Genomic DNA, 24626 nt, shown 5'->3' on the forward strand with positions numbered 1-24626 from the left:
CCCAGCCTACGGTTGCAGCTCTTATGGGAACTCCAGAATCCTCCTGACAAGCACCCTAACTGCCTACCACCCTTCCAAGTCCTTTTCTCTAGGGGGCCTTGGGAGGACCTCTCTTGGCCTCTGGGCCTGGATGCGGAGTCCAGCTTTGTGCTCCCCCACTGGCTTCTGATCTCATCAGATGGGCTGGAGTCTAAAGGGTCCAATTTTCATTCCCTTCCAGCCTTGCTATGTTCTGATCATATACATAAGCCCAAATGTCCTCATCTGTAAAATGGGTCTAAAAGCAATAATCCTTGCCACGTTCGTCTCAAACAGCAGGCCTCATGTAGCAATGGGAGCAGTACTTCCTAAATGGTGACTGATAAATTGTCTCTGGGAGCAAGATGGGGTTCTGATGTCGGTGGGGGGGGTGGTCCCTGCCCTGGGCAGGGGGTACCCAGCATAGAGCATCAGTTCTGACTTGGATACATGCATGGGCCGGGAGACATACTTATAAATGGGTTTCCTCCTGCTTTTCTTATATGCATGTTCTTTGTTGCCCCTCTTTGGATGGAGAGGTGGCTGTGAGAGGGATCTTACTTTCCTGTTAACTCAAGTGTCAGGAAAGCAACAGTGTGAGCACCAGGGTCAACAGCGACGGACCCGTGGCCTCACCACCCAGGGGATGACGAGGGGGAGCGGTGGGGCTGGCTCCGCTGAGGGGAGGCTGCTTCTCATCGCCTGCTGATTCTGCTGTGTACCAAGACACCGAATCTCTAGGACAAGCTGCCTACTGGGTTTTTAGACAACATCTTCCTATTTTTAAATGTTGGCAACAAATAAAAATTGTTTTAGAGCGCTGCATGAGCCAAAGCAAATACATCTGTGGGCTGGATCCAGCATGTTGAAGTTTCTGAGGTACTCAAGCCTCCAGCTGTCAGCTCGGGAAACTGAGGCACAAAGATGTTAAGTGTCTCACTTGAGGTCACAGAATGTGGAAGCTGCAAAGCCCTGTCTTTAATCCCGTGAGAGGCACCAGACACGAGGGGGCTTGAATCTGTTTCTTTTCTCATGATATTTAGGGACCACTTTCAGGTTTTTTTTTGCAATTTAGGGGGACCCAGAGGTTACTGAGTCCCAGATGGGCAGAACGGGGCCCTCTGAAGCTAAAAATGCTCTTCAGAAGCAACTTGTCCCCTCCTAGTTTTACAAGGGCCCCGAAGGACAGGGGAGGTAGGAGGGCAGGCCAGAGACAGAAATAACGGGTGTCGAGTCCCAGGAGGGAGAAGAGCCATCCCAGGTCGTCCACACAGCACAGCCCTTTAGGCCTTTCTGGGCCCACCGCCCATTCACAACCTGGAGGGGACACTTGGACCCCTTCCCCCTTGGGCCGCAGGCTTGTCCTCAAGCAGCAGCCCCCACGGACTTCATGGGAGCACCTCCCAGGACAGACAACACTGGGAGGTGGAGAAAGGCAAGTATGCCTCTGCTAAGTGCTGAGTATTTGTGAAATAAACACAGACAATTCAATGAATGCCTCACAATTTTCCAGCTTCTTCCTACCACGAAGGTGCTTCCAACACCAAGCATAGAATTATCTGCTATTTGGGGAATACACCAAGTTATTTCATGCCTCCCGGACTTTGTACACACTGCTCCTGCCACTTGGCCTGCCAGCCACCCGCCCCCATCCTGCTGGCCCAGGGAAGCCTCAACTCTGGGCTCCCACAGCACCTTATATACTCCTGGCTCCTGCAGACTGAGAAGCCATCAGGTGTAGGAGTGGTAGCAGGGCTCATGTGGGCCCAAATGGCCCTGGGTTGGGGGGTGGGATGAGCACACTGGCTTTCCCCCTAATGGTGACTCCTGTCCCCCCGCCCCTTTACCTGGATTTGGATCTCATCGGCGAGTTCTTTGGCGAGGCCGTGCAGCTGCCCAGCAGCAGGGTCCAGAGCCTTGACCACCACCCGCAGCCCGGTCCTGCCTTTCACCCGGCCATGCACATTCATGGCAAAGTTGTACTGTGACGGCAGCTGTAGTGAAGCCTGGGACAGACACCAAACGCGTTCTCAGGAAAGGCCTAGGGCCCTGGTACCCCTGACAGCTGGTCCTGGGTACAGGACCCTCCCAACCACCCACTCCCTGTTGTGCACAGGTAAGGTAAGAAGAAACCTCCCCAAACCAACTCCTACTTGGGCCCTGCATGACCACAGTGCACTGGGGGTGGCAGGCCAGAGTTACCGGGGCTGACTCCCTGTCCCATTTCCCCACTGGTGCACTGGGTGACATACACCAAGTCCTTTCCCTTAGATGGGCTCTAGTCAGCACTAAGACGGGTCCAGTACCTTTTCTTCCAGCTCTGAGGTTTGAGGAAAGGCCAGGGTCCCTCTAAGAAGGGCTAAGGGGAGGAGAGTTTGTCCTTAGGGAAAAATCTGGAAAAAGCCCCAGGGTTGCCCGGCATCACCTCCGAGAGATCGTGAGAAGTTACAGACTAGGGACCCTGACCCCTGTGATGTTCTGGAACTTCTGCAGCCTCCCCACAGCCTGTCATTGTTGCTGCCTTCTGAAGTTGGCTACTATGAAGCCCATCTGTAGCGCTTAGCAGTGTGTGCTTCAAGTGGAAAGGGCTACGAGGAGGGAGAGCTAGGAGCCCAGATTCCGGGACACGAGAGGACTGGGAGTGGAGGAAGGACACTACGGGAGGATGGTTGTGGTGGCAGCGTTTGCAAGAAGCTGTCCAGACGAGCCTTGAGAGATAGAATGGGGCTAGCAGTAGCCTGGGAGGGAGGGTGCAGACCTCATGGGCAGAAATATGGGGAGAGACCTTCCTGCTCTGGACACTGGCGCACATGCTGGGGGAGGGGGCCCTGGGTGGGTAGTTACCTCGTGGTGTCGCCCCCGGATGTCCAGGATGTCCCGCTTGGTGACAGACCAGTGGAAGGTCAGGCCTGGCACAGCATTGCCAAAGGAGAAAGGGTTCTGATTGTTGGTGATCCCAGTGATATAAACAGGCATCTGCAGGAGAGAAGGCAGGCCTGTGACCACAGGAGTCCCGCTGCCGAGAGGGCCCCCCAAGAGCCCCAGGGCACTGACTGTCTCCTTTGTGCCATGGGACATGTGCCCCATTCTTCCCTTACCTGGATGGGCCCAGTGCAGGTGCAGGAGGGGCGGGTAGAACAGCCAATGATCAAATGAAAGACAGAACAAGCCCCTCTGTGTACTGTCCTTCTTGGGCTGTGGACAGTGTCTCACCTTGGCTGACCGACCCCCTTCTTCGTGATATGACCCCCCATGTCCCCCGGAGCTCCAGGGTGCCGGCAGTCTCCCAGATGGCACAGCTCATTCTGCCCTGGGTCCCTGCCTCTGCTCTTATCTTTCAACCTAACCGGGGGTCCCCACACATGGGGGATGGGCATGAGTGGGAATTGCAGTTTCTGAGTGCTCGCCAGAGAAAACACGTGGAGGAATACTGCCAAAAGCTAAGAGCAGACTCCGTGCCAGGCTGTCAGGTCGATTTCCAGTTCTATCACTTACTAGTTGTGTGACCTAGGGCCCAGGCCATAAGCTTTCTACATGCATTCATTTCCTCATCTATATCAGAGAGATGACATGGGGGGCAACCTCACGGGTTGTTAGCAAACATTGACTGAATTATTGCATAGAAAGCGTGGAGCAAAGTACCCGCCATACAAGCATGAGCTCCTGTTATATGCCAGGTGCTATTCTAGGTTTGGGAAGCAGGCAGACTCTGGGGGGGTGGGGCGGGGGCACAGGTGTCCCTCAGTAAATGTGCTGGAGAAAACACAAGGGACCTGGAGCAGGAAATACGGGGAAGGCTCCTAAAGCTAGAGCTGAACCCATGGACTGTTGGGGGGCCTGCTGAATGGGAGAAGGAATAGCGACCTAGCCATGACTCAGCCAAGCTCAACCAGAACTCAGAGCCCAAGACCCTCTAGGAGGCTGCTCAGACAGCCAGCACGGATGGGAGGGGCTGGAGAGCTTCCCGCCTCACCTGGGTTCCTGTCCTCATGCGAGTGATGGGGGCTCGGATCCTCACCGCCTGGAGAAGCAGCACCTCCACCTCCACGAGGTCCTAGGAGAAGGGCTTTGGGAGTTCAGGCTGGCTGCAGAAGGGACTAGGGGCTAGCAACGGGTATCACACGAAGGGACCCCTCCAGGGAAGGAGGATCTTGTCAAGGCCAGCTTAGGGTCCTGCAGGCCAGGAGGTCCTCACAAGATGTCCAGCACCTGCTTCTCTTCCCGACGCAGCCTGGCTTTGTGGGTGGCTCACCCCCCCCCAGAGATCTGGCTGCTGTTTTTCCTGTTCCCTTGGGGGTCCCACCTTGGGCCTCTGAGCTTAAGAGGCCTATTTGAGCCACCTGCTCCAGGTCCGCACTTCAAGGACTTGGGGGCAGTGACTGGGGTTGGCTCTTCTGGGTGGCCCTCACAGGACAGGATTCCAGAGTCTCCCAACCCCAAATCTAGCATGTGTCTCTCTGTAAGTGAATAGGGTACTGTGACGAAGGCAGGACACAGAATCTGGCTAGAGCAGACTGTATATGCTCTTTTATCCTGAAGTCTGTACTTGAATTAATCTGGTCAAAAATTAATTTTAGGGGCACCTGGGTAGCTCAGTCGGTTAAGCATCTGCCTTTGGCCCAGGTCATGATCCCAGGACCCCGGGATGGAGCCCTGCGTCAGGCTCCCAGCTCAGCGGGGAGCCTACTTTTCCCTTTGCCTCTTTCCCCTACTCATGCTCTGTCTCTCAAGTTAGTAAATAAAACCTTAAAAAAAAAAAAGTTTGACTTTATTAAGTTTCTTTATAGTGCTATTGACTCATGCTAAACCCAGGCTACTAAAACCTGTAAGCCTTTTTTGCATTGGCTCATACAGGGACCACCTCCTGTGATCCGGACTAAGGCCTGGCATTTAGTAGGTACTCAATAAATATCCATTCCTGTCCTTCCCTTTGTCCTTTTCACAGCCTGGTCTCCTTTTGCTAGTCCCGGCCCACACCCTGGCCATGGGTGCTGCATCGGTGACCTGGTTTGGACAGATGGAACCGGGAGTTTCTGAGCTCCCACACACTCTGTGGATACATGGGCCTCAGCTGAGCCCCTACCTGCCTGGGCTCAAGAAGATGGCTTTCAGCTGGTGCTGGTGGCCCAACCTTTCCAGCTGCCAGGGGGCACCAGGACCTTAACCCAGCTCCTCTCCTGACTCGCCCAGATGGGAGACACAGAGAGAGGTGGCCCAGCGAGGTCAGACCAGGAAGAGAAGTGGCTGGGAGGGAACTGCATGGCTGTCTGCCCCTCCAGCTGAAGTCACAGCCAGCTGCCACTTCAGCCACCTGGGCCCTCAGGAGGAGAAAAATAAACTAGTTCCCGAAGCTGCAATCCTTTCTTTAGAAGGGGGGAGAAAAAAAAGCAACACCTCGTTGGTCTTTCATCTTATTCTCCAGGACATCTATCTGAATCCTGCTATATGCCACAGGGCAGATTCACATTCCCAAGGCTTTCTTGTCGGCTTTATAAAATCGATAGGTAGAATCAAGGCATCTACCTCCATGATTCAAAAAGACTTTGTGGTTTAAGCACAATCCTTGCAGAGATGCTGAAACTCCAGCAAAAGGGAGTAAATCAATGAACTCAATGTCGGATCAAAGTCAGCCTTGGGGAAGAAGGACGCATTAGCCTCCCCTTCTCCAGGACGATACGCACACCAGCTCCCCTGGGTGCCCTGTGTTCAGATGTGGTGAACACAGTGGAGCTCATGGACACCTTCCAGGGAGCCCTTATGCCAGACAAGGAACCAGGAAATGGGGTTCTGAAAAGGCTGTCCATGGTCTTGCTAGAGCAGACACTTCCGCAAGTCACCATGTTCACAGGCTGTCAGGGAGAACTCAAGTCCTCAGCACGTGGAGACCTTCTCCCATCTCCCCTGAGGATCCCAATGAGGTGCCCACCCCCGGGAAACAAAGAACATGATCAGACTTAGAAATCAATGTTTAGGGTACCTGGCTGGCTCAATTAGTGGAGCATACAACTCTTGATCTCAAAGCCATGAGTTCAAGCCCCACACTGGGTGTGAAGCTTACTTAAAAGAAAGAAAAAAAAGAAAAAAGAAACAAAAAAGAAACCAACTTTCTCCCACGTGGAATCAGGGCCGCTGATTAGGGGCAGGAAGAACCCCCACTACGGGGAAAACTCCTCTAGCTGCGCCTTCCAATGTCTGCTAATCCAGAACAGCACTTCGTAAATGTCCGGGAGTCTAGCCAAGAAGCTTGGGGAATAACTTAACCTCCAGTGGCAAAAGTGACTAGTTCATGATTCAGGTTTTCCTTTTTTCCTGAAAATACAAGTCTGCTTCTAAAATCCTACTGGTGTCCAACTGTCCATGTTTAAAGTAGTAGCCAAGCTATGCACACTCCTGAAAACCCACACTAAGCCATAAAGCATGTCGGAGGCAACAGTACCCTTCTCTTCCATCTGAATGTCCCCAAGCCTTGGGCCCCTAGCTCTTCCTTAGGCCCATCATAGGGAAACTGGGTAGCAGCAAATGTCCGGGGGCAGGGGTGCCAGGGGAGCTAAAGGAGTTAAGGGTAAAGTGCCCAGTGCAGAGTCCGCTGTCATAGCTGCTACCACCATCATGCCTTGGAATGTCCCCAGGGCAGGGATAGCGTTGGAGATCCTGTCCTTTAAGAAGCAGCTAGGGAGGGGCGCCTGGGTGGCTCAGTTAAAGCCTCTGCTTTTGGCTCAGGTCATGATCCCAGAGTCCTGGGATCGAGCCCGGAATCAGGCTCTCTGCTCAGCGGGGAGCCTGCTTCCTCCTCTCTCTGCCTGCCTCTCTGCCTACTTATGATCTCTGTCTGTCAAATAAATAAGATCTTAAAAAAAAAAAAAAAAAGAAGCAGCTAGGGAGACTCAGTCTGGAGAAGATGTCCCCAGGTTGGCCGGGCTGGCCCTGGTGGAGGGCAGATGGCAGAGAGGGGCTGTGGACTCAGAGGGCAGAAGCCAGGCCTTCAGGAAGGGGGGAGTGTCCTTGGGACCAGTAACAGCCCGACCCCAGTAAACAGACCTCCTTGCCATCACAGCTGACTGGCATGCCAGCTGCTGGGGGGAGAAGTGCACCCCACAACTAGAGGCTTCAGGAGCCCCCATGACCAGAGGAGCCCATGTGCATTACCTGAGACACGATGACAAGCTTGCCAGTCTCAGCATCCACAGCCTGCACGACCCCAGACACAGTGCCATTGCCGACGGCCAGCCCCCGCACCAGCCCCGCGCTGTTCACCACGGCAACGCTCTCGTTACTGATGGAGAAGAGGATATTGGACTGGGGCTGCGGGCCGCCCTCCGAGGTGATCTGGAGCAGGGAGAAGCAGCAGTGCCCAGTCAGCCCCTGGGTCTCATCCTTGGAGGCGAGGGCGCCGACACACCCGAGCTCTCCATCTTAGCCTCCTGACGCCCAGAGTGGGGGTGGGGCGCGGACTGGAGCCAGGCAGGGGCCACAGGTTGGGTGTGGGCAAGCATGCAGCCTTCGGCTCCTACCTGCATCATGGCCCCAATGATCAGCGTCACCTTCCTGGGTATCAACCTAAATGGGGGAAAGACCTGCATGTGGAAACAAAAGAGAGAAGGGGGCTGTTGTCTTCTGAGTGCACCCGGCTGGGCAGAATCCACCCTGAACATATTCAGGGAGAGGGACACGTGGCTCCTGGATGTCCCTGCTCTGGGAGAGGGGACTGGGGTGGACCTGGGTCCTGCTGAGCTCAAGAAGAGCCTGAGTTCCCCTCCCCAGGACCTCAGCCGGTCCAGGGCCTGAGGATCTGTGGTACCCAGGGGCAGGTTCTGCTGTTTGCAACCCTGCTTCGTTTCGCCAGACCTGAAGCCCCGTGAAAATAAACACATCTTTGTCACATGAAACCTTCTTATAAGGCTCTCACCTCATGGTCCCCTGGCCAGCCATATCAGTGTTACCTGAGATCTATTAGAAATACCCATTCTTCAGCCCACCCTGATCTATGGAATCAGAATGGCAAGGGGATTGTCCCTGAAATTTGTGTTTTAACAAGTCTTCCAGGGGATTTTGATACATGGCAAAGTTCACATTCCGCTGCCTTCAAGGTTTTCCCCCTTGCACAGCATTTCTCCAATTTCTACTGATAAATTGCCCGGGGACAATTCTCTTTTTCGATGCTCTCAAAATTCTCAGATGAAGGAAGAGGGGTTGGGGGGGGGGTCAGGGACAAGGACGCGCTTGTCTCTCTGCACCATGGAAGGCCTGACGTCCTCCTCCTGCCTGGCCGCCCCCCTGGCTCCACCTAGCAGGAGCGCAGGAGGAACCCGGACCGGAGCACAGAGCCCAGTTGCCCAAGGGGCTGCTTTGTACATGAGGATTAATCTCTGTGTGTTGCGCTATTTATAGGCAGAAATGAATTCTCCATCACCAGAAAGGAGCCCTTCCATCCAGAGGCACAAACCACAACTGCCGGCTTCAGAACCATTTAATATAAAGCCTGCCAGCCGCTGAGTGGACAGGCCTGTGGAGGATGCCGACGGGAGGGCACGCATCTCAGCACTGCCACTGAGGGAGAAACTTGGACTTGAATTTGGAGCCATGGCTGCCTTGGCCCCTGAGGACTAGAAGGCTCCTGTGAAACACCTAAGGTCACAAGACAGTCCTAACGCACACATGGAGAGGACTCCTGACATCCCCACTTGCTCCGGGAGCTGCCATGACAGGAGCCCACTCCTTTGGAGGGCTGGTTTGGAGCAATGGTCAGGATGAGCTTCTAGATGTGAGCCTAATCGGCCCACAGCTCCTGCCCAGCTACTCCTTTCTGGCACTTAAGGCTTTACAGAGTACTGTGCCCTCCCCGGCCATGTGACAAGTGGCTCTCCCCTCTGAGTGACATCTCTGAGTGACATCCTGTCCCCCATGTCCCAGAGGGAGATGGGAGTTCCTCAGGCCCCTCCCTGTGGTGCTACCTTCCCGAGGACTGGTTGGGGGGGAGCTCCCTTTGAGTCAGAGGACACGGCAGGGCAGAGATCTTAATATGGTTTCTCCATGGCAGCTTCCTGGATGACCCCTAGAACTCCAAGCCTGTTGCAATAATGACACGTTTCCCACTCCATGCGTACAGGTGGCGAGGGATGGATGGACACCACATGGCTGCCTACTTTTACCTCGATCTGCTGGGAGGCCGAGTTGATTCGCTGTCCAGCTTTATCCATCACCGTTGCAGTGAGACTGGTCTGGCCAATGGCCACACCATGGATGCGGAACGTGGCCGTGTAGTTGTCAAGGGCTTCGTCGAGGGCCCTGGAACAGAGGGAAGGGCTGGGACTTCTCCCCTCAACCTGCCAGTGCTATCCCTGAGATGGCTTTCTGGGACGCCTGGGAGGACTCACACCAACGTGATGATCTGAGAAGCCGCTCGGAGCTTCAGGTCCATGAAGGCAAAGTATTTGGCCAGGAAAGGCTTCTTGTGAAAGTCTAGCACGCGGACATAGGCCTTGACCGTCTTCCCAATCTCCACCTGCATCGTGGGGACAGAGATTCAGGGTAGTCTTTGAGTGACTAATTCTAGCACTGGTGGCACTCCAAGGCTTTCTGCCAAAGCGTTGCTAACCTCAAACCCACCGGCCCAGGCTGAGCTCCAGATAACAGGCCAATCAACAAATGAATATCAATTAAGTGCTTCCTGTACACAGGGGACTTTGGGGATACTCAGATTCATCAATTACACTCCCCACTCTTAAAGAGCTAAGAAGCTAGTTAGAGTGATAAGATGCAGCCAGGATGACGTACAGTAGGCGTTCAATAATGGTCACTGACCAAACTGCTCACACCTGGCAGCGTATACAGTAAGAGCCTTGGCATACCAAGCGTCAGACATGTTTAGTGAAGAAACCGAAGTCTGATGAGGAAATAGGACCGCAGAAGGAATATCTGAAGTCACATAAGAGAATATTGGCTTTTTGGGTACTGTAAGCTGCTCAAACATTTTAATACTAACCATTCTCTCTGGTCAGGAAACTAGGAACCAGAGACCCTCGTAAGCCTGGCCATAGCTCCTTCAGGTATCAGCAAGATAAATTCCCATTGGCATTCAAGAAAAGCCCAGATCTGTCATGTATTCCTTTCCCAAAAGCACTTAGCAATAGTGTGTTTTACTCATTTGCCACTAAGATTCCCACGAATCCACAACCCACACAACAGGGAGAAATTCACCATCAGCAGGGTGTAAGCCTTGCTTAGTGTAGACTAGTAACCTACATCAGCTAGAGGACGGGCATTTCCACCTTGGGTCTAAGGAGGAGACAACTTCGGGCAGAACTTACAGCTGAACTTTCCTGACATAAACTGGCATGGAAGTCTAAACTCAGAGGTCCCTCCACATCGTGCACAAGGAGGGACGGAGGCAAGACAGCTCTAGAAGCTCCAAACAACTCAGGAGGTGGGTAGAGGGACCCAGAGACCAGAAAAAAGAGCAAAGGGCATGAGGAAAGTAATTCCTGCAGCCTCACCACTCTTCACATTTCTGTGAACCAGCAGCGGAGGGCCCTGTCAGGAAGTTGCTACTGACCTTATCCACCACGCGTACGTAGAGCTCCTGAATGTCCGAGACAAACACATCCACCTTTGCTGGGGCTGGGAAGGCAAGGCACAGGTCGTGGATCATGATGGTCGACATGCCTGGGAGCAAAGGGTGCACCTGCAAGGTTGGGGAGTGGTGCTCAGTCTGACAGCCGCTTGTGGCATCAGCCCATCACCCATGAGACACCACCTCCAGGAGGCCTCCAGGCCAGGGCACAGAAGCAGCGGACAAGGAAAATCCTAACCCAGCTACTGTCCTGCCTACTCCTCGTTTTGAGCCCTCACTGCCAGCCAGGCGAAGGGCTTGAAATGTAACATGATAGAACCAGGGTGGATCTTGAAGTACATTTACTTCAACTTGGTAAGATTTACAATTTAAGATTTAAAAAAATGGAAGTTGCTTAAAGCAGGGCAGTCAGAGGCCACGAACACACACAAGGGCACCAACCAGGGTTTCACATCTCCAGTACATGCCACCTGCCTCTGCAGCTTCAGCAGTAGAAGACTGTGCTATGCGTGACATAGCTCCTTTCTGAACGAAACTCTCACTTGGCAGTCCTCATCTGACCCCACAAATCTCAGAACCTGTAAACAGACCACAGAGGCCACCACAATCTCAAATATTCGCTCTGTGAGTCTCATTCATCCCGACATTCATGTCTGCCTTGGCCGTGTTTGAAGTAGGGACCTCGTGAAGATTCTGAGTGGAGGGACACACCTGAGTGACTGTGTTCCAGTCTTCGCTGCAAAGACACCCCCACCCCCATTTTAAACCTCCCTCTTTCCCTATCTGCTTCACAGATCCCACATTCAAACTGCACGATAATCACTATCTCATGCTGCCAATGTGCCCACAGTGGTATGCTGTATTGCTTAGGCATGTATCTCAATTGGGTGGTCTGGGGCTGGGCAGGTGGGGGGTAAGCCACGGAGCTGGTGGCTGGGTCCAGAGGGTGGCTTCCCATCCCTGTCTAGCCCTGGCTTTGCTGGCTGCAGTTTGCGCTGGTAGAGTCATTTGGCAGGAGGTAGGAAGGGGGGCAGTTTACAGGGATTCAGTGTTTGAAAAGCTACAATGTCAGTATTAAGAACCTGTGGGGGGAAGAAAAGCAGGTTTCTGAACCAAAGGAGACATCCAAACGTGGTCACATTATATCCAGGTTAAAATCCTTTGAAGGTGGCCCAGAAAATGAGTCCAAATCCTTCATATGTCCTAGAAGAAACTGGCATGAAGCTGGCCCTTGCCCAGGGCTCTAATGTCACTGCAAAACCTGCTCCCTCACCACCGTCAGGCTCCAGCAGCCACTGTTCTGCTCTGGTTCTCAAAGCCAGCTAGGGCCTGTCTGCCTCAGGGCTGCATAGCCCATCTTAACAACCTGGGGCTTTTTTCCCTGCACCCCATCTTCACCGGCTGGCTCCTCATCCTTCAGGCTTCTGCTCAAGCATCCTTCCTAGGAAAGTCTTCCCAAATTAGACAGCTAAGGCTTCTTTGCTTCTGCTGCTCACTTTTCCTGGTGCAGCTTTATTGCTTATAATTGGGCTGTGACAGAGATCATTGTCTAGTGTCCATCCTCCCCCAGGCTATCTTCTCACCAGCCTCTCTCAGGGCTGGGCCTAGCGTCTGGCACAGGCTCAGTCCCCAATAAACATGTATTGATCAGACCAAGACCCAGGGTACAGCTCTAGGTTACTGTAGTGATGGCAAAGAAACTTGGTATTCTAGTCTGTCTGCTTAGCTTTAATATTAACTTTGTGAAGAACTACAAATTCTAGAAAAAAAAAAAAAAACAGTCTGCAAACCCATGTACCCTCATCTCTTTGGGAAGTACTGACTGCAGTCCAACTCCTTCAGTGCACATATGGGGGAAACTGAGGCCCACACAGGTTGAGAACCGAGCCTTGAAGGGGCAGCACTGAGAAGAAAAGCCAGGTGCCTGAGCTCCCAGTTCAGGGCTCCTTCTACCACACTCTGCCAGAGCGAGATGCCCGCAGCAACCAAAATGGAACCGTGGGCAAGGGAGGAGGGCAGGCCAGGAAAAGGCCAGGACTGAGACTGAGGCCCAAGCCCACAGTGAGCTGGGGGCATGAAGGATTAGCAAGCTTGGCCACGCTGGCAGTATCATTGAGCTCAAGGGCACACCAGCCCCGAGGAGGCGTGCCCAAGTTCTTCTGCACTATGACTTAAAGTTGATTAACAAAGATCCCAGAGTGGAAATCACAGTCGTATCCTGGAGTAATGCCTTGGCAATTTGAGCCCCCGCCACCCGAGTCTGGTACGAAATACGGGCCAAGGAGCGGGGTCTGGGAAGCACCAGGCCTCCCCTTTGGCCAGGGATGATTCACCCAGCTTATTCCTTTTCCTTTAATGTGAACGCATTTACAAATTCGAGAGAGAAACCAGAGCTATCTTTGAAAACCTAATTCAAGGCTCCAATCTAATCCTCCTGTGGAACTTGGTGCTGTCAGGGGCCAGTGCGTCCTTCACGGCGCTGAGAAATTACATGTTACACTGGCGGCAGATGGACCCTCACAGGTAAAAGCACGGAGGGCTTTTTCTAGCTCTCCCCTCCCCCTTCAAAAGGACCATTTTGTGCATTTTAAACAATGACAAAAAGGCGAGCAGAAATCAATTCGTCTTCCACTTGATTTCCCAGAGGCTGGACGTCTGGCTGCCTTCATCCTTCCGAATGACGGACGCAGAGGGCAGCATCAAGCTGTCCTCCCACCACACACAGCCACTCCCCTTGCCCCTGCTGAGCAAGGCATCAAGGGCGAGCTCTGCTGGGCCGCCTGTGAGACTGGCCCCTCTTGGGGAAGGGAGGGTGTCTACCAGGCATCTACTGGCTGCGAGGGGACCAGCATCACTACTAACTCTGGACCGTGCCTATCTGCCTCTCCAGGCGTTTTGGGTCCACCTGCTTCTTGACTGACATCTGGGGGCATTGCGTATGGAGGGGAGGAGGAGGGGGCACTCCAGGCCCAGAGCGAATTCTCATCTCTAGGTGTTGAAGGTGCCACCTGAGAACTTCAGCGCGTATTGAGCCGAGAGGAGAGTCCTGTCATCTCTTCAGAGACGATGAATGCATTACTGCTCATTAAGACCCTGCTAGTGGAGCCAGAGGCAGCTCCGCTTGCGAGTGATGCTGTGGATGTCCCCGCGTACCCGCCCAGCCCCTGAGATGCCGCCTGCACCGGCTCAGCTCCTTGCTTCCCTGGGCCCCCACACGCTTCAGGCTTATCCTCTGATGGGTGGTGTTTATAGAAGAGGAGGAACCCTACAAATATGTCCAAATGTCCCAGGAGTCATCAGCTCCCATTTCCTACTAAAGAGTGCTTGTCAATAGCATGGGGTAGGGGGTGGTGGTCAGGGCATGTCCTTGAGACCTGTAAGTGGTGACCACAAACAAAGGAAAGTCACAGGCAGAGGGAAGAGCCCTGGCTTGGATGTTGGATGAAAATCCATCCAGGACTGGGACAGGTACCTCTGTACTCAAGTCATTCTCAGGGGAAAAGCAGGACACACACCCGAGTTCAAAGCCCATGGCTGCCACCTGCTACCCATACCCTCTTGCTTCTGGAAACACTCCTTGAATATACAAGGTCACTGTGCTTGGCTAGGCCTCACAGGACTGAGGATATGGAGACAAACAATGTGGCTCATGATTTGTTCCCCACCAACTCCCAGTACCTGGACCATCACCAATCTTTGCAGAATGAACGCATTACTTTAAAGGTATGAAGTGCATGGCGCACAGTAGGTCACGTGCCCCCATCCCTGCCTCCCCTTCTAGTTACATGGGTTCTGCGTAGAGGACTTGATTTGAAATGGAAAGAATGGGTGAGAAAAAAGGAACCATAAGTTTCAGTCAGGTAAGCACTCCTAGGGGCATGCCAGCCAGAAATGAACTAAAGGCTGCTCTCAGGGAGTTTGTGGGGGGCGGGGCAAGGGGTGTAAGAATTCAGCACAGCCATGCACGGCCCTCCACTGTGTGGCCAGAGAGCCTTCATAATGGCCCTGGTGTGTGAGCGTGACAGCTCCCTTCCAGAGATGCTCAGAAGCCAAAGTGCACCCAGGAGACATTCTTGCATCCTGAATGTGTATCAGTAAGAAAGAAAGAAACATCTTCTGTGAGCTAATTGAAGAACTGCTGTGGGCTTTCTCGTCTCTGTGATTAAGGGAAGCGAGAATGTTGCTAATTAGCAGCTGGAAAATGCCAAAGAAAATGTGTAAACGTCCTTCAGAAACAACTGTCACCTATTGTCAACGCTCCATGAAAAACCCCTCCGGCAGAAGAGACAGAGGGAACCAGAGCCCAAGCTCTACCTCAAGGTGCAAGGGTCTTTGTCCAGGCCTGAGTTGACAGGAAGCAGAGACCCCAATGGTCAAGGTGCCCCCGAGAACGCCTCGTGGGGCCCGCCACATGGGACGCTGTGGTGCTTTCCACAGTGCTAGGCTCGTCCTGGGGGTCGTGCCTGCCCTGAGTGCTCTGTCTCATTCCACGGGAACCATGGCAGGATGAGACACATGAGCAAGGGCTCGCCCACAACCAAGAGAGAACTGCTGGGGCTCTCCTGGGACCCTCTTAGAATGGGAACATCATTACTTGTCTTGACTAGAGAAGCCTAGTTTCTGCTACTGACAGGGACGGCATGGGGGTAAACCTAATATTGTGGGACTATATAGGCACTCGAGGTCTCCTGGGGAAACTTGGCTCTGATGTTGAAATCCCATCTCGAGTCTCCCAGACAAGTGTCCCACCTCCTGTTTGGCTGCCTCCAGAGATGGGGGACTCACTACCTATAGGGGCAGCCCAGTCCAACACGGGCTCTTAGAAGCTCTTGTTCTTGGAGGAGAGTTCACTCTCTGGCTACAGATCTATGCTCTGGGCTTATTCAAAAGATAAGAGGCAAGGTAAATGTAACTAAAGGGGTCTTCAAGTTTTGTTGGCACTGTACCCATTTTTTCTGAACTCAAGGCTTCCCTCTTCTTGATAACAGGGACTTTTTAAAAAAGATATTATTCATTTATGTGTGTGAGAGAGAGCACGAGAGAGACAGCACCAGTGGCAGAGAGGGGCTGAGGGAGAGGGAGAAGCAGACTCTCCATGGAGCAGGGAGCCTGACACAGGGCTCGATCCCAGAACCCTGGGATTGTGGCCCAAGCCATAAGGCAGACACTTAACTGACTGAGCCACCCAGGTGCCCTGCTGATAACAAGGGAGTTCTTTTTTTTAATCTCCAGAAGTAAAGCAAAGCAAGGCATATCTCAAGCGGTCAGAATTATTTACAACTTGAGCTTTTTCTTTTAGTATGAAGGATGTGACAGTGAACGCTCATTTACATGGCAGGAGTGATGGCCAGGGAACTATCCATTCTTTTATAAAGGGAACAAAAATACTCTGGGGACAGTTTCTTCTGATCTCAGACTTCTAGTAACCCTCCTGCTGCCTCTAACAACACACATTTGTTCCCAGGTGGCGAGAGAAAATGTTTTCTTGCTCTGATTTATGGTGACACACCTAAGGGGTTCTGTCGGCTAAGACTCTGCCTCTGAGAAAACAGGATTATTATGACATGCTTCCTCACCAAGGGATGGAACCAAAAGAAAGCCTCTCCACAGCCAGGTAGAGACCAAGGTCAATCACTGGAGGGATGTAAATGTGAAAACAGAACAAACACCCAGAAAGCAAAAAATCTGAATTGTCCTAAAAAGGGCATTCTGTCCTATAAAGACCCAAGCTATGGACTCAAAAAGAAACAGTGTGAATAGACCTGTAACATATAAAGAGATGGAATTAATAATCAAAAACCTGCCCTGGAAGAAAAGATCATGTCCCAGTAGCTTCACTGGTTAATTCTACCCAATATTTAAGAGCACTTCATACCAATGCCACATAAACTCTACCAAAACTAAGAAGCAGGCCTCATTCTGTGAGGCCAATGTTGCTGGATACCCACACTGGCTGAAGACATCATGGGACAGAAAAGCACAGGCCAGTACCTCTTAGGGCTGTTAGTGTAAACCCAAAGAAATATTAGCAAACAGAGTCTCGTTACATGTAAAAAGAATTCCATATCATGATCAAGTAGCATTTGCCCCAGAAATGCAAGGTTGGTTTAATGTCTGAAAGGCAATTCATGCAACACATCATATCAACAGGATAAAAAACAAAAACCACATCAGTATTTCAAGAGACACAGATTAGCCATTTGACAAAATCCAATGCTCTTTTGTTTCTCTGGGTGAGAACAGGGAGGACACAGCTAGAGTGTACAGGGGTTTCTTTCTCAGGGAATGAAAACGCTCCAGAACTGTCCGTGGTCCTGAATGCACGTGTCTACTAGTGACTAAACACCGACTGACCTTACACTTGAAATGGGCAAGGTGTATGGTATGCGAATTATACCATGATAAAGCTGGTATTAAAAATTATAAAAGATGGGGTGCCTGGGGGCCACAGTTGGTTGAGCGTCTGCCTTTGGCTCAGATCTTGATCTTGGGGGTCCTGGGACCAAGCCCCACATAGGGCTCCCTGCTAGGTGGGAGTTTGCCCTCCCCCCCCGCCGCTTATGCTCTGTCTCTCTCTCTCAAATAAATAAAATCTTTAAAAACAACAACAAAAAACAAAAATGAAAGGTGGGGTGGGGGACATCTGGGTGGCTCAGCTGGTGGAGCATCTGACTCTTGGTTTTGGCCTAGGTCGGGTGATGATCATGGGATCAAACCCCCTGTTGGGCTCTAAGTTCAGCATGGAGTCTGCCACTCCATGCTGGGAGAGTCTCTCCCTCACCTTCTGCCCCTCCCCCAGCACTTGCATGCATGTGCTCTCTCTCTAAAATAAAGAACTAAATAAAACCTTTTGAAAAATAAAAAAATTTAAAAAATAAAAATTAAACAAAAGCCACCTGGAGGCACTTGGTGGCTGTCCCTCAGAAACGGTCTCTGCTTTCTACTTTGCCATGGTCCCCACCACTCCCTACTACTGACACTGAAAGTAAACATCAGGGGCCATGTGGCACAGCACCTCCATGTATGTTCCCCATCCCGGGAAACCCTGCTCGTGACCCTCATGTCCTTTACACATGTCCCACTCCAGAGGCAAATAACTGTGACTCCCTGTGTCAAGACAGTCAGTGAGTGCAAACAGAGAAATGGACTTCAGAGCAGTCTAAGGGCCACGGCAGAACTGCAGTTTAATGATACTGCTTGGGTGTCATGTCTTTGTTCGTGGCTGCCTGCATTTAAGGTTCACTACATTCCATAGTACGTTTGTTTTGGAGAAAGTTCTGTTTGCATGATTGCAAAATAACTCCTTACACACATATGCAGACATTTAGGATTTTGGTGTTTGTTTGCTTTTACTCTTTGCTATAACTGTAGTGCTGTTTTTAAAAAGCAAAAAGATCTGAACAACTGAAATCCTCTACAAAGAGAGAATAGCTAAGTACAAACAATTACATAAAAGCAGCCTCGGGGCGCTTGGGTGGCACAGTTGGTTGGGTGTCTGACTCTTGGTTTAGGCTCAGGTCGTGATCTCAGGGTCATGGAATCCAGTCCTGCATCGGGCTCTAAGCACAGCACAGAGTCGAGTCTGCTTGGGACTCTCTTTCCCTCTCTCTGTCCCTCCCCTCAATGCTCTCTCTAAAATACATAAACAAACCTTTAAAAAAAATATTTTTTAAAAAGTCAGCCTGGACACCTGGGGGGCTCAGTTGGTTAAGCAGCTGCCTTCAGCTCAGGTCCCAGCGTCCTGGGATTGAGTCTCACATCGGGCTCCTTGCTTGGCAGGGAGCCTGCTTCTCCCTCTGCCTCTGCCTGCCATTCTGTCTGCCTGTGCTCACTCTCTCTCTCTCTCAATCTGACAAATAAATAAATAAAATCTTAAAAAAAAAAAAAAAAAAAAAGCTCAGCCAGCCTACATAGCAACATGGTGGGGAAAAACTAAGGGTGCAACTCCTGACAAAAAGCAGAATCTTAAACCCTTCCACACCGTGGGCACAGCTGAGTCTGTATTTGCCAGAACAGGGAGCGGGTCAAGAAAGACCCAGGGGAAAACAGAAAAAGCTGATACACCTTTCAAAAGCAGCCTTCCTTATCACTGTTACACTGCTGCTTATATATCATGTTTTAATTAAAAGACTGACAGGAAACCGCTGGTTCACTAATAGCGTGGGCAGTTTATAGACGTGGAACGAAGTCTCAAAGGTAGTTCACAAATGATGAGAGTTTCACAATGAACTACAGACTCAAAAGGCTTCACCAATTGCATCTGGTGTGATTAAGCACCTACTTTGGAAGTAACCACTCTGTTACACCCAAGGCCAGCCTAAGGAGGAATTGCAAGGAGCGTGGGGACAGGACCCACACTCACCGTGGCCACGCCCCTGGCCTCCTGGTAGACCACCTTGATGACGTCCATGGTGCTGGTGTTGAGGAAGAAGTAGCCCGAGCCTTCTCTGATGTGCAACTCCGCCTGCAAGGAGGGGTCAGCCTGGGTGTCAGAGGCGAGCCCCCGCCCATCCCCACCGCATGGGCCACACCCAGGTGTCACGGTAACAGGGAAAGAACTCTGTACCTGCACACTGGGGTGGTTGTAGATGGTCACCTCCTCTGGGCTCACCCTCACGTCCTCTACCAGGATGAGTTCTATGGAGGCTGACACGGGCACGAGAGGGTCGTACTGGAGAAGCAAAACAGGGCCATTAGGTCCAAGGCAATGGGCCATCCCAGGGCCAGCCCACGGGCTTCACCACTAAAAGAGCAGCTCTAGAAACCCTGGGTCCTGGTGTTATCCCAGGGCACTCAGTATGTTGGGGACACAAGCCCCAGGAAAACCTTCGTGTTCCAACCCAGCCAAGAGGCCACATCCCTTTGAGACATCCAATAATTCTATCCAGGCCCGCATCCCACCCCACCTTCCAGGCCCCATGAAACGGGTGATTCATACCCTCCACTCACCAAGAAAGCGGGGACACATAGCAAATGACCAGCTGTGGAGCCATGTGCAAGGGGCTGGGGCTTGGGTGAGCAGCAAAGGGGCTGAGTGGAGGGGATGTCGTCACAGTGGGTTTACAAGGGAACTAGCACTGCCCCTCACTCCCTCAGGTGGTGCACATTTCCAAGTATGTGATTCAGCCACATGGCCTTCAGGGAGACTGCTGGACCTGACCCAGCTCGGACCTACCCGTGTCCTCGTGCTCGAGCTCCTCCCCTGTACCCAGCCCTGTGCTAGCCCTAGGGGCCCAACAAGTGCCCTTGGCAATGATGCGAACTGAATCTAAGGTCAGGATTAAAAGGGAAAGCAAATGAATGGCCTGTGTCAGAGCTTAGGGTGGGCTGCGAAGGCAGTGAAGGGCATGTTGGAGGTGGCAGGGGTGGGGGGGCTCGCAGGTGAGCAGACGCCAAGTAAGTGAAGGTTAAGGGCAGTTATCACTAGAGAAAAGCCCACAGGCCAAAGAGCCTATGTGCTGAGGCCCAGAAGGGGGAGGCCCGTGAGGCCACCCACAGCCAAGGGACACCCTGTGCAGGTGGGGAACAGAGGACCCAAAACTTGAACCGCAAGGGGCATACAGGTATGCTTCTTGAGGGCAACCTCCCCCCAGGCCAGCCTCAGTGCTGTTCCCGCTGGGGTTCCACCCCCTTCAAATGCTTCCCTTACTCCCCACTACCCAGAAGGAAACTTCAAGCTCCTTATCCTGGCACTTAGGGTTTCCTGGAACCCAGTCCCACCTCCTCCTTCCAGCCACCATCTGCTGCCTTCACCCTATATAAAACCCAAGTCGACTGCTGCCCCTCCCTCACCATGGGGTGGGGATCATCCAGGTAAGACCACTCTGGGGGAGCCCTTCTCATGCCCCACCCCCCAGATGCCCTCCCTTGCTGTCCATAAGCCGTGCCTCTACAGGCGGCCCATGAGATGCTGGGGTGGGGAGAGAAGATTCAACAGGCCTTGACCCAATTGTATGTGGATGATGGCAACTGTGTGTTGGTGGGGGGGCGTCTACACCACGCTGGGGGTGGGGGCAGCTACTCAGTGCCCAGGCTCAGGGACCACTCCGCAGACAGGCTGACAGTATGGCTGGGACTAAGGAACAGGAGGCCACCAGCTGGGTAGGAGTGAAGGGAAGGAGGGGGATGGTGTTCCAGGCAGCAGGGACTCGGGGTATAAAGTCATGGAGGGCCAAGGCCCTGAGGCACATCCAGGTGGGGTGTGAGGTCAGGACCTTGCGGGAGAAGAGGCAGGAGAGATGAGCTCGAGGGCTCCCAAAGCTGTATGCAGGGGCCATGAGGGGCTGGGGCCAGACTGCCCTTAATTTGGACCCCCCCCCCCAGCTGCCTGAGTGCCAGGCATGAGGGATATGGGTTTTGGAGGCAGGAGGTCAGCAGGAAGGCACCCCAGTTCATGTGAGCCCATGGCATTCGATTTGGGTGTGGGTTAGTGAATGCAGTGAGCTCAGGGGGCTCCAGATGCTCAGACAGTGGGCAGGATGTGAGGGGGAACAGTGGGGCGGGGTTGGGGGAACCACTCCCTCCCCGGGGCCCCAGGCAGATACCGGCTGCTCCACTCTGGCCGTGCTGAGGTGGGACTGCTGGTAGCCAGTAGCGGTGGCGGAGATGGCCGTGGTCCCCGATGCCTCATGAACCGAGATGGCCTGCAAGCCTAAGTCCAGGGAGAGGAGAACAGATGCTGGGTTTTTGCCCCCTTGCTGCCAGGGAAGCAGCCCCTCCCTCCTTCTTACAGTTTAAGTCTCTGGTCCTAAAAATACATGACTGAGTTGGTTTAAACTATATGCACCATATGAGTTACCAGGCCCGTGGAGCCAAGTTTGATGAGGCTTCGGGGAGCAGCGCTGGCCCTGACTTCTGGCCACCACTGGTCTGTGAAGGCGCGTGGCTTGGAGCAACGTGGGCCTGGGAGGCTGGCTGATCTGGACCAGCTGAGACGTGAAACTCCCCTGCCCTGAGCCTCAGTTTGTCTGCCCATCCCTGAAAAAGTGATCCAGTGGGGTCCATAGTTGCCGCCAGCCCTCCTTCAGTGTCCCTCCTGTCCATCTGGGGTGTCACTACACTCTGTCCTCCTGGCCTGGGTCAGCAGACTACCCCCACCCCCCAACCCCGGGCTCACCGTGAAGCTTCTTCTGGCCGCTCCCATCATCCCGGGCCACTAGCTGCATGGGCAGCTCCAGCCTGATGCTGGCCAGCAGGGGCCTGGTTGACTCCCACTGGATGTTCAGAGAGCTGAAGTTGTCGAATCTGCGGCCTTGCTGGTCATAGGCGGCCAGGTCCAGCATGGGGTTGCGGTGGCTGGAGACCGGAACCTGCAAGGGGCAGAAATCTCGCATCCCGGCCGTACCTAGAACAGGGCACATTTGCCCTTGATCGTGTGGGTCACCCTAGAACTGGATGGCTGCCTTCAGGGCTCCCTGGGGCCTGGGTAGGGGGAGGGGGCAAGTCACCAACTATGCTGCCCCGCCTCAAGATGCCTCATAGCTCTGTCCAACCTGGCCTCTCACTCCAGCCCATGGTCCCCCTTGAGGGAGGAAACATTTGTTACCCCAAGGGTGATCCTGGCAATGTCTGAAAGCCTTTTTGATGATCACAATGGGGGGGCAGGGGGTGCAACGGGTATGTAAAGTGTAGGGGTCAGGGATGTGGCCTAACACCCCACAAAGCACAGGACCACCCTCAAGAAGTAAGGATCTGGTTCAAAATGTTGGGAATGCCAAGGTCAGGAGACCCCACCCTAGAGCCCACACCCTCCCAGCGCCACCTTGGCCAGGCTGCTCTACTTCTTCTTTGGCCTTACCTTCCCAAATCCTTGCCACCTCCTCTCTGCCCCATGCACGCCCAGCCCAGCCCCTCTAGGATGATCGCCCCCAAGGGTTCAACAAGAACACCAGTTACAACATTTGAAATGTCCTAGTCATTCAGCTTGCAAAGCTCCTTTCAGAGCCAGGTTCTCTCTCACCTCATCCTTAAATATCCCAGTGAGATGGGAGCTGCCATCCCCACATTAAGGGTGAGGAAGCAGAGTCCCAGGGAAGCAAAGGAACAAATCAAAGGCAACTCGGCAAATGAGTAGTACACTGTCAGGGTTCAGTTCCAAACCCTGAATTATAACCACTGTACCATTACCTCTGGCTCTCTAAGCAAATCCACCCCTTGGAACCCATGCCAAGTCGGCCTCATTTCTCCCAGAGGCTGGTTCATCCCCTTTGCTCCCTGCCCGGATGGCAAGGGGGTAGGTGGGGCAGGAAGCAAAGCAGGGACCCTAAGCACATAGACATCCGGATTCTACTGCCTGGACTCAAACCTCGGCCTCTCACCACCCAGGCTAGCTGCCCACCTCCCAGAGCCTTAGTTTCTACATCTGTGAAGTGAGCATCACAGCAGAACCCACCTCCCAGGATCCCGTTTTAAAAAAGGGTCATACGAGATCCTTTTCAAGAGCCTGGCTCACTGAAACAAATGAACAAGTCTGGAAATGGGCAGTCATGCGTGGTAGTTACCAGTATGTCCAGTCCTCCAGCAGCCATGGGTCCAGAGACCAGGGCTCAACTTCTCTGGCCCCTGCAGTTAGGAGGGACCAGGTCACTTGCTTTGACCGGTGAAAGGCAGAAACTGACTTTAAAACACCTCCAGGGCAAAGCAGCCTGCCAGGCTCTCCTTCTCTCCGGCCACATTCCACCTGGTGGGTGTCCCACTGACTATGTCTCGGAAGGAAGAGAGCAGTGACACGAAGCCAGGTCCCCCACTACCGTGATGCACGGGTGGTGCAAGGAAGAAATGAACTGCTGTGGGAAGGCCCTGGGATCTGAGGGTACTTGTTCCTGCCTAGCCTCGCCTGTCCAGACTGAGACTGTCCCTGAATTCCCGACTGGTGCCAGGAAGACTCCTCCCCAGGTCCTTCTAGCTTTCTCTCCCCTAGATGACACTGAGCCAAAGCATACAGCAAATTTTAAACGCGGGTCAGCACAAACCCCCAGGGATGCAAAGGATCTTGTAATCAGTCTGGATTCAACCCAGGAGCTGCTGACTCTGGGCAGGGATGAGAAGTAGCATTTTCTCTTTCCTGTAGAAGCAACCTGGGTGGGAAACTAATGCCTCCCCCCTCCCCACCACTGTGCTCCCAGGGAAGGACATTAACATCTTGTGCCAAGCACACTTGGATCCTTCCAACGGGCATTTGGAGCAACATTATCTTCATTTTAACAAACGGGAAGACTCAGACTCAGACACATCCAGCAACTTGCCCAAGGTCACACAGGTTTTGCTCTCTAGAAGAGAGCACTACTTGGGGTAGGTGGAACTCTGCTAGTCTGAGAGCACTACTTGGGGTAGGTGGAACTCTGCTGGTCTGATTTTAAAGCCCACAGGCCTCCCCTGTGAGTGTGCGGCCTCCCCTATGTGGCCTCTCCCCGGAGTACAGGTCGGGCAAGGGCTCCACACATGCCCCGGGGTGATCAGTCATCATGGCACGCAACGGGGCTCCGCCGCAGTGAGCTGAGCGCAGGACGAACAGAGCTGAGGACTGGGGTCAGGCCGGAGTCTGGTTCCACTTTGTCACTCTGACTGTTCTGCTGCGTTCTGGTGTCTGGCCTTGCCCATAATTTACTCTGCAAACATATCTTGGGTGGCCTTTGGCTTTGGAGAGGTATAAAATTAAATTGATACTGCACCCGGGAATGCATGGCACGGATATATCTTTCTCAAGGTCCCCTAGTGAGATCAGAAATCGCAGGAGCCGTGCCTGAGCAGCTCACAGCTCCGCAACACCAGGCCTGATGGATGGCCCAGTGATCCTGTCTCTGAGGTCCATTATTTCCTGACGAGTGAGATCTACGACATGCACAAGCCCATTCAGAGCAATGCTCCGCAGCCTGACTGTCATCCTTCCATCAAGAGAGACAGCCCCGCGCTGACCCCGAGGTCACAGCCAACAGACAGCCAGACACAGCTTACTTGGCAGGTACCCAGCGTGTGAAGACAAGGAAGATGCCCATCGATCTGCCTGGCCTGTTTTTTTCTTTGAAAATGAGAAGGTTTG

At 53.0% G+C, this 24626-nt stretch overlaps 1 protein-coding gene across 2 annotated transcripts in view; it reads right to left on the minus strand.

The window, feature by feature from the left end:
- The window catches only part of NUP210 (nucleoporin 210), a 103894-nt gene that overhangs the window by 20128 nt on the left and 59140 nt on the right, over window positions 1-24626 (minus strand). For both annotated transcript variants that reach the window (XM_082688052.1, XM_082688053.1), the window contains exons 17-28: window positions 21705-21897; window positions 21133-21239; window positions 19155-19259; window positions 18951-19052; window positions 10571-10699; window positions 9393-9520; window positions 9168-9303; window positions 7530-7592; window positions 7165-7344; window positions 3992-4072; window positions 2863-2994; window positions 1866-2024 (exon numbers count right to left, since the gene is read on the minus strand). In XM_082688052.1, the coding sequence (XP_082544178.1) occupies window positions 1866-2024; window positions 2863-2994; window positions 3992-4072; window positions 7165-7344; window positions 7530-7592; window positions 9168-9303; window positions 9393-9520; window positions 10571-10699; window positions 18951-19052; window positions 19155-19259; window positions 21133-21239; window positions 21705-21897 (1515 nt within the window). The remainder of the gene's footprint in view (window positions 1-1865; window positions 2025-2862; window positions 2995-3991; window positions 4073-7164; window positions 7345-7529; window positions 7593-9167; window positions 9304-9392; window positions 9521-10570; window positions 10700-18950; window positions 19053-19154; window positions 19260-21132; window positions 21240-21704; window positions 21898-24626) is intronic.

This window comes from Mustela nivalis (assembly GCF_964662115.1).
Source record: "Mustela nivalis genome assembly, chromosome: 1".
NCBI lineage: Eukaryota > Metazoa > Chordata > Mammalia > Carnivora > Mustelidae > Mustela > Mustela nivalis.